This window comes from Dama dama, chromosome 9, assembly GCF_033118175.1.
Source record: "Dama dama isolate Ldn47 chromosome 9, ASM3311817v1, whole genome shotgun sequence".
Taxonomy (NCBI): Eukaryota; Metazoa; Chordata; class Mammalia; order Artiodactyla; family Cervidae; genus Dama; species Dama dama.
The window spans coordinates 88,901,425-88,916,931 of NC_083689.1; the positions used below are offsets into that span (position 1 = coordinate 88,901,425).

Genomic DNA, 15,507 nt, shown 5'->3' on the forward strand with positions numbered 1-15,507 from the left:
TTTTAAGACAAGAGAAAACCAAACATGAAAAGCTAGATGACAACCTCTGAACTTTTTGATTAAAAAGATCTCAACTTTGTCATATCAAATACATGTTTTAGGACACATATAATCAGAAACACATAAACTGTAGAGCTTCAGCATACATCTTCTGAAGACATTTACCAGGCACATTACTTTCATTCTAAATGTTTTATGTTCACCATAACTCAGGTTATATATATGTATAATGGTCAAGTATTTGAGTCAATTACTTCTTTAAAGTAAAAATTAAAACTAATAAACAGGCAAATACCATTGATTTACATTAGTTCCCTAACCAAACACTCAGCACCCTGACACAGTCTTGCTCAATTTAACTCTGCAATACTCTGGTTATAAACCAATACACAGATATCTCAAACTCTACTGAAGAGCTTAAACCACATAATAACAGATGTCAGTTTTTCTATGATACTGAACATTAGGAGAAAAGGGAAGCCAAATTATTTTCTAATAAGGGAAATACATTTTCAAGTCTTATATATCTGCAAAACTATCTTTGCAAATTACAGTAAGAATTTAAAGAGTGATATTTACACTCTAGTTCTTACTTTGTAATGTAGAATAATTCTGTGGTATTTCCATGTGCTGTTCCTTCAAAATGCTTTCTTAAGTCATCTTAACATTATTGTACAAGTTTTCCTAAACATAGTTGTCAATCCTCTTCCTATTTTGGCTAACAGCTACTAAATCATTTATAAGCACTAAGAGTATACTGCATCACTGTAGAAGTTGGCATGATTTTGTTACATTAAGCCTAAGCAAGGTTGTCAAATTGATAGGATGTTAATTTCAATTAAAATGATTAATGGGTATTTAACAAAGCCCATTTAGTTTCCATGTCATTTAAAGATGCAAGTGAACTTTTAAAACTTCTCTATAACTTAATCATGGCATACACATCCTATTACTATTTTTTCTCCTTTTCAATAAGAATATCATTCATTTCAGAGTTCTTACAGTTATGCTCGTACATGAAAGACATTGATAGTCTACAGTTGCTTAAAGTGGAAAGACTCTAGAGGGGGGAAAGATTAGGAAGATTAGGTATCCAGGAAGAAACTGAACACCAGTTCCAGTTAGAGGAGATAGAGGCAGGACCTGCCCCACCCTCAGTGCAAACCCAACCCATTAACCTGGGTGAAGATATATTGTTTGTAATGAAAGATGCTTCTGAGAGCATTTAGCTGTGAGTGCAGGTGGAAAAGAAGGCTACAAAGCATACTCGAAGCCCTCTTGCATAATCTAAGCTCTTAGAATAGTTTCCTATCCCAAATTTTCTAATTAACTAAAGTAATAAACACTGCAGTTCAAATTTACATTATGATTGACTTTTTAGTAATTCAATTAATAAAGAAAAACTACAAAGTTAAGACTTCCCTGGTTAATATTCTGAACTCCTTAGAGGAGATTATAAGAGTCTATACACAATTATTTTTAAAATTATGTAATTTTAAAGCACAACTTAATTTTATTTATGATTAAGAAGTGATATAAATCACTTCAGTAAGAGTTGAAGCCAGGTTAAGTGTAAAAAATATGAAAGCAAATAGCGAAGGGAAAATATCTGGTTTTTTAACAGAGGACTACTGGATCTTTTCCTCATGCAAACTGTAGCTTTTCTTATAATGAAGTAAAGTACCAAGTTTTCTAAGACAGCAAGTTAAGAACAATTTCACAACTCTTAAACTTCATGCAACTTTTAACATTCAAGATGGAGTCCTATGAAACATGAAACTCCGTTTACAAGTGGTGACACGGGATGTGCCTGGTGGTCCAGGGGTTAAGAATCCACCTTGCTGTGCCTGGCTGGGGAAGTACGATCCCTCACGCCAGCAGCAGAGCCTGCGGGCCACAACCACTGAGCCTGAACATCCTGGAGCCCACACCGCAATGAAGGACCCTGCACCATCAAACTAAGGTCCTGTGTGCTACAACGAAGGCCTGGCACAGCCAAGTAACTAATTTAAAAAATAAAAATAAAAAAGTGGTAAAGACATCCTAGAAAACAGATGCTCAAACTTTTCTCTCCAGGATATCCTGAATCCCATGCTCCTTATCTATCTCTTCGCCACAACTTAAAAATAAAACAAACAAAGCTACTGGTTCATTTTACTAGTATCAAACACTACAGGTCCACCTCTTTCTTGGCATTCTAAAGAAGGGCTTACATATTAGGAGATAATAAGGAAAAAGGAGCAATATTTAAAAACACAACATAAAAACTCCAAACACCACAAAAGAAATGCTTCTGAGACTTAGCTATGATTGCTCTCATTGCCTGGGGGGCCCCAAGTCCAGGTTGGAAAAACATTGCTTCATTTTTACTGAAAATGGATACTAGAGTCTCTAAAGACACAATTTCAAACTCCTTCACTTACACTAAAAAGCAAAATAACACCTTCAGCCAGAACTGATATCAAATGACCAAAAAGAAATTTCTCAAAGATTATACCTACTGCCAAATTTTGATACCACAGAATTATTAAATAAGTTACAAAGTATGTCAACACTAAAGGAAGAAAAAACAAAATTAGATGCAAATTCAAGTGTGAAGTATAATCATATATCATTAATACATTAATATAACCCTATACCACAAACACCTAAAATGTTATAATGCCTACATCCAGAACTCATACTAGATAAATCTCAAATACTAGACACATCTTAAAACCAATTACTTATTGAGCTCCATACTGGAACAAAACCTTTCCATAACCCATAATGTAAACACACAAATAATATTCTGATGTAAAATACCACGCTCTGGCTAGGGCCAATTGTTAAAGTATTCATTCAATAGTTCACAAGCTTCCACTTAAATCAGAACGGTATATTTATAATCTCCTAAGTGTAAAGCCTTTGACTGTGTGATCACTAAAAATTGTAGAAAATTATTAGAGATGGGAATACCCATCCAAATTACCTGTTTCCTAAGAAACCTGTATACAGGTTAAGAAGCAATACGTAAAAATAATAATAACAAATAAATAAATAAAAGAAGCAACACGTAGAACTGGACATAGAATTGCAGACTGGTTTAAAACTGGGAAAGGAGTACAGCAAGGCTGTGTATGGTCATTCTGCTTATTTAACTTCTATGTAGAACACATCATGGGAAATACCAGGCTGGAAGCAGCACAAGCCTGAATCAAGATTGCTGAGAGAGATCAATAACATCAAATATGCAGATGATACCACTAACGGCAGAAAGTGAAGAGGAACTAAAGAGCCTCTTAATTAACCCCTCAGTTCTACCTGAATGGAACACCTCCTTTATTTATTTTTTATTTATTTATTTTTTCACTTAATTAGTTGGAGGCTAATTACAATCGAACACATCCTTTAAATGCTAACTTATTTTGCTTTATAAGATCTCCATTTCTGAAATAGAGAGAATGTTCAGTTCAGTTGCTCAGTTGTGTCCGACTTTTTGCGACCCCATGAACTGCAGCATGCCAGGCCTCTCTGTCCATCACCAACTCCTGGAGTTCACCCAAACCCATGTCCATCGAGTCAGTGATGCCATCCAACCATCTCATTCTCTGTCGTCCCCTTCTCTTCCTACCCTCAATCTTTCCCAGCATCAGAGTCTTTTCAAATGAGTCAGCTCTTCGCATGAGATGGCCAAAGTATTGGAGTTTTGGCTTCAGCATCAGTCCTTCCAATGAACACCCAGGACGGATCTCCTTTAGGATGGGCTGGTTGGATCTCCTTGCAGTTCAAGGGACTCTCAAGAGTCTTCTTCAACACCCCAGTTCAAAAGCATCAGTTCTTTAGCACTCAGCTTTCTTCACAGTCCAACTCTCATATCCATATATGACCACTGGAAAAACCATAGCCTTGACTAGATGGACCTTTGTTGGCAAAGTAATGTCTCTGCTTTTTAATGTGCTGTCTAGGCTGGCCATAACTTCTCTTCCAAGGAGTAAGCATCTTTTAATTTCATGGCTGCAGTCAGCATCAGCAGTGATTTTGGAGCCCAAAAAAATAAAGGCAGGCACTGTTTCCACATTAATTTGCCATGAAGTGATGGGACCAGATGCCATATCTTAGTTTTCTGAATGTTGAACTTTAAGCCAATTTTTTCACTCTCCTCTTTCATTTTCATCAAGATGCTCCTTAGTTCTTCACTTTCTGCCATAAGGGTGGTGTCATCTGCACATCTGAGGTTATTGATATTTCTCCCGGCAATCTTGATTCCAGCTTGTGCTTTTTCCAGCCCAGTGTTTCTCATGATGTACTCTGCATATAAGTTAAATAAGCAGGGTGACAATATACAGCCTTGATGTACTCCTTTTCCTATTTGGAACCAGTCTGTTGTTCCATGTCTAGTTAAGGATGGAATAAATTTTTTCTATCATGTACTTGATATTTTTAAACTTCTAACTTAATGTCAACATTTTTCATACTGGAATTAGGCCATAATTTATAGATGCAGATACAAAAATCAGAACAGAAAAGAAAAATCAATGACAGGTTGGAAGATTTATTCAGTAGGAAGTATTTTAAATATACATATTTTTGAGCTGGAGATAAGAGCTTTCAAATAGCGAACAGGCTTAATTTTTTGTTATAAAAATGGCAAATTTCTCTCATCTAGGATAGCATCTTTAATAACATAGATGTGCCAAAGTACTACCATGTTTTAACTTCAAGACCCTATTCTCGGATTAAGAAAATGTATTCTACACCCTAACCTCATAAAATTATTCAACAATATGTTCAGATGCTCTTTTGAGAAGGAAAGAAATACATAGAAACATATTCTGATACAAAATGTTGCCAGTTTTTTTGCCAATACACAAATCTATTGCATAGTATTCTAAGGAATAAACAGAGGTTTTCATAGATGTTTCTCAAAAGTTTTTCACAAAATCTATGATTACCTTTTAAAAATAGATCACATTTCCACTCTAAGCAATTTGCATGTAAATGGAAAGTTTTTCTAATCTGTGAAAGATTATATTGTTTTGGGGAACACTAACAATAACCTAATGTTTTTTTTGTATTCAAATGATTAAACTTATCACATCTAGTTTTCCATAAGAAAAGGCAAACAAAATACTCAAAAATCACATCATACTTTGCATTCTTGCTGCAGAGAAATCTAGAAACTATACTAAAGTTCTGCTATAGAACAGCTATTAAAAACTAAATTAATAATCCTTAAGAGCTACCAAATAAAATCCCCTTAAAATAATCTGATCCTATCTTCAAATGTTTAAAAAATACCAACAAAATTTGGATAAATTTTTAACTAAAACATTTTTTCATATTTTCTTAGAGACAAAGCTTCAATTACTTTATTTTAAAGAGAAAAGAAATGAACCTAAACTTCTCTCAGATAAATAAATGCCAAAAACTATTATGCAACTTTAAACCCATCCTATAAAATAGTTTACACTCAGCCTCAACTTAACCAGACTGTGGAAAAATGATGACCAGATTTTTGAAAGCATAAAGATATTGGCTTTATTAAAAAAAAAAAGCAAACAACAAAAAACTACTAACTGATCTTCTGATTAAAATAAAGTAAAACAAGGAAAATTAGCATTATATTTTTAGATTCATAAGAAAAATTACCATTTCCTAGCTGAAAGAAAAAAGTCATACTTGACTATAAATTAATAAACAAAAAAACAGTCCTACCTCTCACTTAAGTTCCCTATATAATGCTAGGTTTCTGACCTAAAAGGTGAGTAATTTGACAGTATTACTGTCATAGAAGATCTCCAAAAGTTTGTTAAAGAATCAGGTTTTGACGTACTATGTATTGTCCAAATTTTCAAGACAAAACAAGTATCTTGGCTCAGATTCAACAGCCCTGAGTCTGTTCCTTTTTCACTGGGAAACATGATATCTTATACAGTTCACTTCAGGGTTTAGTGTTTCATTTTTCCTATTAATCTAAAGCAGAACATTTTTGTAAAGAATAATTTAGAATCGTTTAAGGAATTCAAAAGAGGTGACTAAGTCATGCTACTTTGCTGTAATTGTCTATTTCCTATAGCAAACAAGTACAGCATTTAATTTGCAGACCTTTAATTTACAAATCTACAAACAGAGCTGTATATTTAACACAGAAAACCTAAGAATTTATTTCAATTTAAACCATTCACAACTTTTTGATTTGTATAAAATCTGCATGTCTGGCAATCAAGGCAAATTAAATTTTAAAACACAGTCTTAAAAAATATATATAATGGGGTTTTGCACCTTAAACCATCCACACTGTAAAATACAAGCACTGTGGAAATGTGACTAACGATCCAGTTCTTTAACCAAATATAATAGAACCACTGAGAAGCTTTACCATTCTTTGTAGAACAGCTTTTTTCTCACTTAAATTCACGTAATTGACTCAGTATTATTCTGCAATACAGCTTATTCATAAGAAAAGGTTCTTTTAAAAAATCCATGAATTGTACAATATTTTTTAAAAAGTTTTATTTCTACCAAATCATCTCTGAATTTTGCAAGCACCATTTTTACCTTTATATTTTTATCTTATTCTTAAATGAAAATATATGCTTCATATTATGAAATCAGTGGACATTTCTCCAGTGACTAAAACTTCACGGGTCATCATATAGGAAAGACAATTACTAAAACTGCTCCATCCTCATTATAAGGCTTTCTTTACCCCTTATCGTCTACGTAACATAAACTTGGCATAAATGGAAGTAGAACATACAGACTTGGACAAATTGTGGTTAGAATTACAAATTGGCAAGAGAGTAGAGCTGAGAATTAATATGGGTTTTAGAGTAAGACTGGAAGCAGGTGTGACAGCTTAGATGCATGTACACCTCAGCTGAAGAAGAAAGCAGAGCCGACAACAAGAGATGAACCAGTTTTAAGTTCCAGGGTTCACGATTTGAGTGTCACATGTTTTAAAAAATCATTCTTGTGTTTTTCAAAACTTTCAAGATTCTGTAAATATTATAATTGTTGTCCAACACAAGAATGTCAAATAAAAACTGATGAGAAGGGAAATGAGCACAAAAGTAAGACAGTTTTCTTCCTCACTTTGAAGTGAACCAATTATTTAAGTTATATGTGTCTAATTTGCGGACCATTTTAACAAAGGCTATTTCATCAGTAACAACTGCAGAGAATTTCTGAATCGACTGATGTATGTGTGACTCTGGAATTAAGTGGAGCCATTGTCCTATGTAATCAATGGAGACATGTGTTTGACTAATAAGTAGGCACATACAATAAGAAAATAAAGAGAAGCCAGACAGAGGTCACTGCAGCTAGACTGTTCATAGGGTGTGAAAGGCATACCAGATACGTTATAACTAAGATAAAAGGCTATTAACAGACTCTTCTTTGGAGTTAATCTGGATATCAGGCATTTAATTCTGGTTTCCTGCATGCCATTGAAGGTAGCAGGTCATTTTCTCACATGCTACACATTCGAAAGAAAATCATGTACCCAAGCATATACACAATTCTACTTTCCTTCTTCTTCCCTACTCGCTTTGAGGAGGGTCAAAGTTGGCAGAAAATAGCTTGGATTACAAAGCCCTTCACCACTTTCTGTCCTCCCTGGGATGGAGAGACAGCCAGCGACTAGATCCCTGCAGGGATGCTATTGTTTGGTGCCTTCTACAAGTGCACTACTTCAAACTGAGTAGAGCCAGTTCAGTGCTGAAGACTGCTTAGGACCTTTGCTCTCACATTAGCAGGCATTACTGAGTGAAATGAAAGGTAAAAAATTTATTCACATAAACAATACTTTGAATAGCTATTAAGAAGTACGTTTTTCTAATTTTTCTGGTAAGTAGACATTAAAGGCTGTATCACACTAAATAAAACTGGGTATCAGGATACGCATTTTTACATAAATTTGTCATAGCTACAAAACAAAGAGAATGAAACAAAACCAAGAATATTTCATAACAAACAATATTTCAGAGAACATAAAAACTCACAGTTATGAAAAAAGTAATGACATATTCAGCTAGTGCTAATTATCAAGTTATAATATTTTCAGTATGTTTAATATGACAATGTCTAAGGATGCTGTTCATTCTGACTAAATGATTTTTCACTTATTTAATACTATAGAGCTAAATAGTAACACTGTAAACCCTTGAATTTAACCCGCTCTTCAATAAGTATACTACTGAATATCTGGGGGTCTTATTCAACTAACACACATGATCAGTATTTATACCCAGTACAATATAAATCTTGTGAGGATATCAACTCCTAAGGCTTTGTTCTGGCTATTCTACTCTAAATTATACCTAAATCAATCCAAAAGAGTCAACAGAAGGATAGCACAGTGGTGCTGAATATCAAATGGCATCATGTATTTTAAATGGTATCCCATAACAAGTTTAAAAGACAGTTCAATGGCCACTGGCTGAAATAAGAGATGGAAAACATCTATTAATTCTCTTACTCCCCAACTCTGACTAAATAAACCACACAAGGAAGAAAGCAGAACTCCCCAAAACAAAGAATAGGAAAAGAAATGACAATAGAAAAAAATTACAACAAATTTTGGAAGACATTAAGTAAATGCACAAGTAGTAACTAATTCAGGCTTCAATTTTCTCTACTGTGTGAGATGTACAAGGCAAGGAACCCAGTGAGATGAAAGCCAATTCTTTTATAAAACATGGTGCAAAAGTCAGGAACTAGAGACAGTGGGGGCCTCCAAACGCAGGGTTGCAAAACGTAGGAAAACAAGACGGTTGGTTGAATGACTGCATTAGTATAATTAGACTTTCCAGATCTTCTGTTTTGCCGACTTACAGAGATTAAGTGATGGCTTTCCCCCAGTTTTGGCAGAACCCAGAAGAATTAAATTTTAAAGATATTAAACCAGAAAAGACTGGGCTTGGGGGTATTAGGTGAAACTTCAGGTGACAATGAAGAGTTCAGCAGGGGCAGGGGGAGGACCCAGACATGCATTTAAATCAATGCCTGCACACCGAATGTTGAGTCTCTGAGCCTTCCCCAATCAGCTCTCCTAACACTAGTTGTCAGGCTTAGATCCCACATATGGGACAGTGCCAGACCTTCGCTCAATTAGCCACTGAAAAGCCTACCAGTCAACAAGCTCCAGCCACCTGCAAGAAACTTCCAATTTTTAACCCCTCCTTCCGAATATAAATGGATACTCAAAGACCATAAGACATTCCAGAACAATCTTGAACATGACAGTGATTAAAACAAAAAGGGAGGAAGATGGAGACTCAGAAAATAAAGAATGCAACGTGCAAATTTAAGCATAAAAGCTATTAATGTTCTTTAAAAGATATTACACAACCATGACACACAACTGCTATGAAAATGGAGCTTTCAAAGAAGTCTTCTTTAAGTTGACATAAAAATTTAACAAAAGGGTGAAAAGAGAAAAGTAAGAGAAAAATCAAGAAAACTGTATAAAATAAATGGAAAGGGAGAGATAAAAGTCAAAGAATCATTCAAAGAAATCTAACATCTCACTAACCAGTTTCTTTTTAACACTGTAGGGAGTCCTGGTCAGGGAACTAAGACCCTGCATGCCATGCAGCATGGCCAAAAAAAACCCCCAAAAAACACATACAGAAGACAAACTAGTGGTTATGAAAGGGGAGAAAAGAGGGGGAGAAAATTAGAGGCATGGGATTAAGAGATACAAGCAACTATTATGAACAAGACAGATAAGAAGGATACAGCTTTTAACCGAACACAGTTCAAGCCCACTCAAGGGCGCCTTTCACCCTTTGGGTTTCCCTGGCGGCTCAGGCTCAATGCAGGAGACCTGAGTTCAATCCCTGGGTTGGGAAGATACACTGGAGAGGGGAATGGCAATCCACTCCAGTATTCTTGCCTGGAGAATTTCATCAACAGAGGAGCCTGATAGGCTACAGTCCAGGGATTCACAGACAGTCGGACACGACTGAGTGACTAACACTAATCTAACTAACCTAAGGATGTATCACATGGCACCGGGAATCATAGCCATCACCTTATAATAACTTTTAATGGAGTATAATCTGTAAAAATACTGAATCACTATGCTATAAATATGAAACTAATATAATACTGCAGATCAGCTATACTTCAATTTAAAAAAAAAGAGATGTATCTGAACCACTAAGGTTTAGAATTCTAGAGTTTAAATTCTATACAATAAGAATAGAAAGTTGTTCAAGGAGGATAACAAGATACTACAATGCTTAACTATAAATAATATTTTCATCAGTGTAACTGAAAGCAACTACTGATTTAAGTAAAAAGTTGTCTCCTATGGTGGGACGAATGGACAGGGCAGCACAGAAGCACGTACATTACCACATGTAAAACAGACAGCTAATGGGAAGTTACTGGATAACACAGGGAGCTCCACCCAGTACTCTGTGATAATCTAGAGGGATGGGATGGGATGGGGAGTGGGAGAGAAGTTCAAGAGGAAGGGGACATATGTATACTTATGGCTGATTCATGTTGCTACATGGCAGAAAGCAACACAACATTGTGAAGTGATTATCCTCTAATTAAAAAAAAAAAAAGAAAAATGTATTATGTTAACTTGGATGCACATCTTGGTCTGAGAGGAGTCTAATATGACCAAGAAACCAAGCTACATGACATTATCAATCTGCCCAACTTCTTATTCTTAGAACATCTGTTAGGAATCCAAGTATTGTGAAGTTCTCAGTGTTATCAGTAAACCTAGAGCTTTTATTGAAAACTAAAAAATTTATTAAAAGTTTTTAGCAGGTCCAATCATGCCAAATATCCTCAGACACTAACTTCAACAATCCCAGAGTCAAGAAATGACCATACTTTTCCTCTATTTTGTTCATTTGACTTCCTAATTTCTTCTTCTATATGAATGTCCCAAGCACAAGCAACAAATTTCCCAAGCACCACTATTAGAATGATAACTTCTGTGTGTGTGTGTGTGTGTGTGTGTGTGTGTGTGTGTGTGTGTGTGTAAATAACTATTGGGCAAAACTTTTAAGTCCAAATAAAGTATATTTTCTGATTTCTTAAAAAAAAAAATTGTCTCCATATTTAGAAAGAAAAGAAGGAAGGAGGAAAGCAAAGGAGAAAGGTGCAATAATATTTAAAATTTAAAAAACACCATTATCATGTATTATTTAAACATGAGGAAGGAAATCTGCAAAGAACTACCTAAAAGAGGTAGAAGGGGCTCCCTCTGTGACATGAGTCAGATGGGAAAGGAAAGGCAGGGAATTGCTTTCTTTCCTTGTATTTCACCTTTTAAACTATCTACCTCCATTAAAAAATTTTTTTTCAAGTATATAAAGAGGATTTCAACAAAGAAACATTCTCTAATGAGCTAAAATCCTTTCTAAATCAGAGATGAGATCTAATAGTGTTAGCTGTAAAAGGAAAACAAATTCATAAATTAATATTAATGATGTTTTGAAGGATACATTGCAAAAGACAAAACAAGCAGGCACCAGACTAAGCTGATATTCATTTCCTGTGTGGGCTTCATAAAACTGTAGTAGACTTCAGTTACTAGATAGACAACTGTAGCAGCCACTGTGAAATCCACCAGCCACTGGTATTCTGGAAAGTAATGCAATGCTGAAAAATAAAGGTTTAAAAAAGAAAGTTTTACTTAAACTGAAAAACAGCTTTAGGAAGATTTATCTATAATTAACTCCAAACGTGAGATTTTATTGTTTGATGATTTACCATGTAAGGTGTGCAAATATGAGAATCTAAAAATGTGAGAAATAGACTGAGAATATTGGCATCCAAAACTAAACTTTAATACATTGTAAATTAAATAATAAAACTGAAATGATTAACAAAAGTTATTTAAATGGTTGTTAAAAATTTGATTGCAAAATGATTTGGTATTTTTTTAAATGATTAGCTTTCACAGAAATTATAAATCATTACTTAAAAAAATAAAGAATCTGAGTAATAATATTTCAGCTTTAGAATACAACTTGATAGAGTACTATACAGATTTACTTATATTCATTTCTGTGAAACAAGAGAGTTGGACTTCAAGTCACATATTACTAACCTTACTAACGGAGGATTAGTAATTTTGTGAGTTACTGCAGGCTAAAATAATAAATTAAGTAAATATACTTTTTATTCTCTAGAAGAAAAGTTCAAGAAATGCCTGTCAATTTTCCATAAAACCATACTCCTTCAACAAACTTAAATCCTTAAGGGTTGACATTAAAATTAACATTGTCTCAAAGTATAATTCCATTCCCTTTTCTTGGATATTCTGGTTTATTTCTGCCAGAGAATAGTCTCAAAGATCAACATCATTTTGCAAAAGACCTTCTAGAAATGTGGAAATATATCATGCACCAGAACACCATTTCCTATGTTCTCACTGGCACATAATAAAATGATCTATATTACTCTGGGAAAATTTTAGTTGTAAAATGTAACACCTGAGGATATTTTAAAATCAGAATTTTAAAAAAAAACCGCTTTTAAAAATAAAATACCACTCAAAATAAGACTTATTTAAATATGAAAATAAACTAACCAAACTTAAATCTTTACAAGGTGACAGCAAAACTTCCAATTCCTTTCATAATTAGATATATTCTTTATTCATGTCAATGTAACACACTTACTTTGCCTTCAAGCTATTTTAACTGCTTTAGGTTTTTTGTTGTAATAGACCTAATAACTTCTGAACATCAGTCTGAAAGATTTACCCTAAAGGAGTTGAAGAACTCTTACTCTGTAGAACCCTCTCCTCCCTTGTAGTCATTCAGTTGAACTTTTTAAATAACTTTCTGGAAGGACAGCAGAAAAATGGTTGGAACAGATAGACAAATACCTGTTTATCTGAAGATAAAGTTATTTCAGTTTATACTAATAAAAGTTAAAGTAAATGTTCTAATTTTTCATGTCTGCCCACATTCACACAGGCTTCCCCCCAGGGAACTCATTCACAGCAAACAGACAGGAGACATTCAAATGTTCTTATGTTCTTTAAGAGACTTGTCTAACAGATAGCTAATACAAACTGAAAGACTTTTAAGAAAGTTATTGGTCTATCAATAATACATACATTCAATAAAAGAATAAATTATATATATTCTTGGTTCTATATATAACTCAAGTATTACATTCTTCTTTCTGTATTCAATAATGTAATTATATACAAGCCTCTCAATAGAATATTGCACTAAAAACTGAGAATTCATCAATTCCAGTGATTTGTATTAGCCTCCTGAGAGCACCTAAAGGTCAGGTAGAAAGCCCTCTACTTTTACCTAAACAGAGACACAGAGCATGCATTCACAAATGATTACATAAATATAAACATAAATAACATTTCTCTGTTATTCTGATTAACTAGAATAATCTTGATGTTACATGATCAGTTATTTAACAAGCACAATTTGCAATTATTGCTCAAAATTGTAAAACAAAATACTGAATAAGCTGAAGCCACATTACCCCTAACTTCAATTTTTTACGTTAAGTAGCCTAATTCTCGCTAAATGTCTTTACCACATTCAGAGTTATTTAACTCCTCTATCTAACAAGTTGAAAAAAAGTCAGTAATAGTTACATACCTCATAGAACTGTGAGGGCAACATAATACAAATAAAGCACTTATAACAATGTCTGATAAGTAGTCAATTTAAACTATTATTAAGGTTGATTAGCTGATAATTATCCATTAAACATCAGTTATTAGTAAGAACAGCAAAATTCTGTTTTAGAAATCAGGAAATGTGTATAAGTATTCTTGTACAAGTACCCACACCTATCAGATTAACAAAACAAATGGGATAACTAATCAAAAAGTTCAAGTGCTTTTACATGTTTTAAATTTTGCATGAAAAATAGTTAAAAAGAAAAAAAAGGGGGATGAGGTAACCAGTCTCAATAATCTGAATAACACTAGACAAACTAATGTATATTGTTCATCACTGACACTTTGTAGGATTCCCTTTCCATATATATACACACACACATATATACAATCTTGTAAATGCAGCATCAACTTTCATATGTATTGAAGCCACCTTGTTTCACAAAGTAATTCTTTATGAGATGTGAAGTGACTCTACTAACATTTTTGTGTGGTGGTGTGATTCAATCCAAGAAGGACCAAATTACATAATGATACATTACACAGCATTATCAAAAATTACTTTTTAAATGTCATTTTAATTTTACTTATCATATAAAACTGTAGTTCTTAAACCTAGTCAAAATATCAGAACCATGTGGAACATTTTAAAAAATACAAATTCTCAGAAACCACTCTAGATTTACTGAATCATCAAGGGTAGGTATAAGAGAATCTTCATCTTTAAAGAGCTGCTTAAGTGGTTCTGATATACAGCCAGGTCTGAAAACTAGTGTTCTAAACAATATCACCTTAAATGCTTTTCTCTTCTAGGATTTGAATAATTTCATATAAATTTCACTTTAAATTTAAAATCATTATAGTTATTATATAATTTTAAACACTAATATACAGGGGGGAAATTGACTTATTCAGAGATATCCAATAAAATCTTGAATAAGTAAAGTTTTCTATTTCTAATCCAATCATCACTCTAAAACTATTTTCCTTTCTACTAAATATAACATAAAGTTGAATTGCTTTAAATATAGGTAGTTTAATACAAACATACAGATGCATTTCTACAAGCAACATTATAAAACATGTAAACTGATACAGATGGCAACTTAGAATCTGAGATAGTAAAAACTGTAATCTCAGCATATACAAAAACTGTGTAACAAACTTGCATAAGACAGCCTCTTCTGAAAAATGGGGAAAAATAAGGCTTACTATAAGTCAGGTGGATAGAAAAACAAATTCAATTCAGATGCAGTAATTTTGAGCTTCTTAGCTCTGAGAAAGATTTCATAGTCTGTATAATGGACTTAATGATTAGGAAAACAAAAGAATCTAACAACAAAAGATAAATTCAAGTACTTTCACTAGCATAATATAAAACTGAGATTTACAGAACACTTTACCCAGATTTCCCTTACCTAAAGTATCCACTTCTGTAACTGACTTTGTTTCTAGATGGAGATCAATATCCTTTGGAATGGTTAGTGGCTTACTTTCAATGTGACCATTATATTTCCTATAAAAATCAGACAAGTGACACAAAAAACAAGTTACCCTCACTGTTATTCAAGTGTTTGTATCAAACTAACTACAAATAAGGTTATAAATTTCACAGCGAAAAAGAGGCAGAAGTTCTAATATTTTATCAAAAAGGAGGTAAGGCACTAAAAAGTAGTTTTCAAAAGGGGAACTACAAAATATGGATGTAAATTATTAAGAGAACATACAGATTACCAGGAGAAGAGTTACCTATACTAGTGACAGAAACAAAACCTTGACTGCTAGCTTACCATTTCACCCCATTTTTCCTGCTCTCTTCTGGAGATTTAAAGACAGCCCTAACATCTCTTTCCTGAGGCACACAAGTAAAAGGAAATGAAGACAAAATG

At 33.6% G+C, this 15,507-nt stretch overlaps 1 protein-coding gene across 8 annotated transcripts in view; it reads right to left on the minus strand.

Annotated features, from left to right (window-relative positions):
• The window catches only part of TMEM161B (transmembrane protein 161B), a 72,085-nt gene that overhangs the window by 17,398 nt on the left and 39,180 nt on the right, over window positions 1-15,507 (minus strand). For 5 of the 8 annotated variants that reach the window (XM_061151975.1, XM_061151979.1, XM_061151974.1 and 2 more), the window contains one exon: window positions 11,460-11,616. In XM_061151975.1, coding sequence (XP_061007958.1) covers window positions 11,460-11,524 — 65 coding nt within the window. In that variant the 5' untranslated portion in view covers window positions 11,525-11,616. Of the gene's footprint in view, window positions 1-11,459; window positions 11,617-15,036; window positions 15,135-15,507 lie in introns of all 8 variants that reach the window. The other 3 variants (XM_061151971.1, XM_061151972.1, XM_061151973.1) reach the window with 1 other exon arrangement.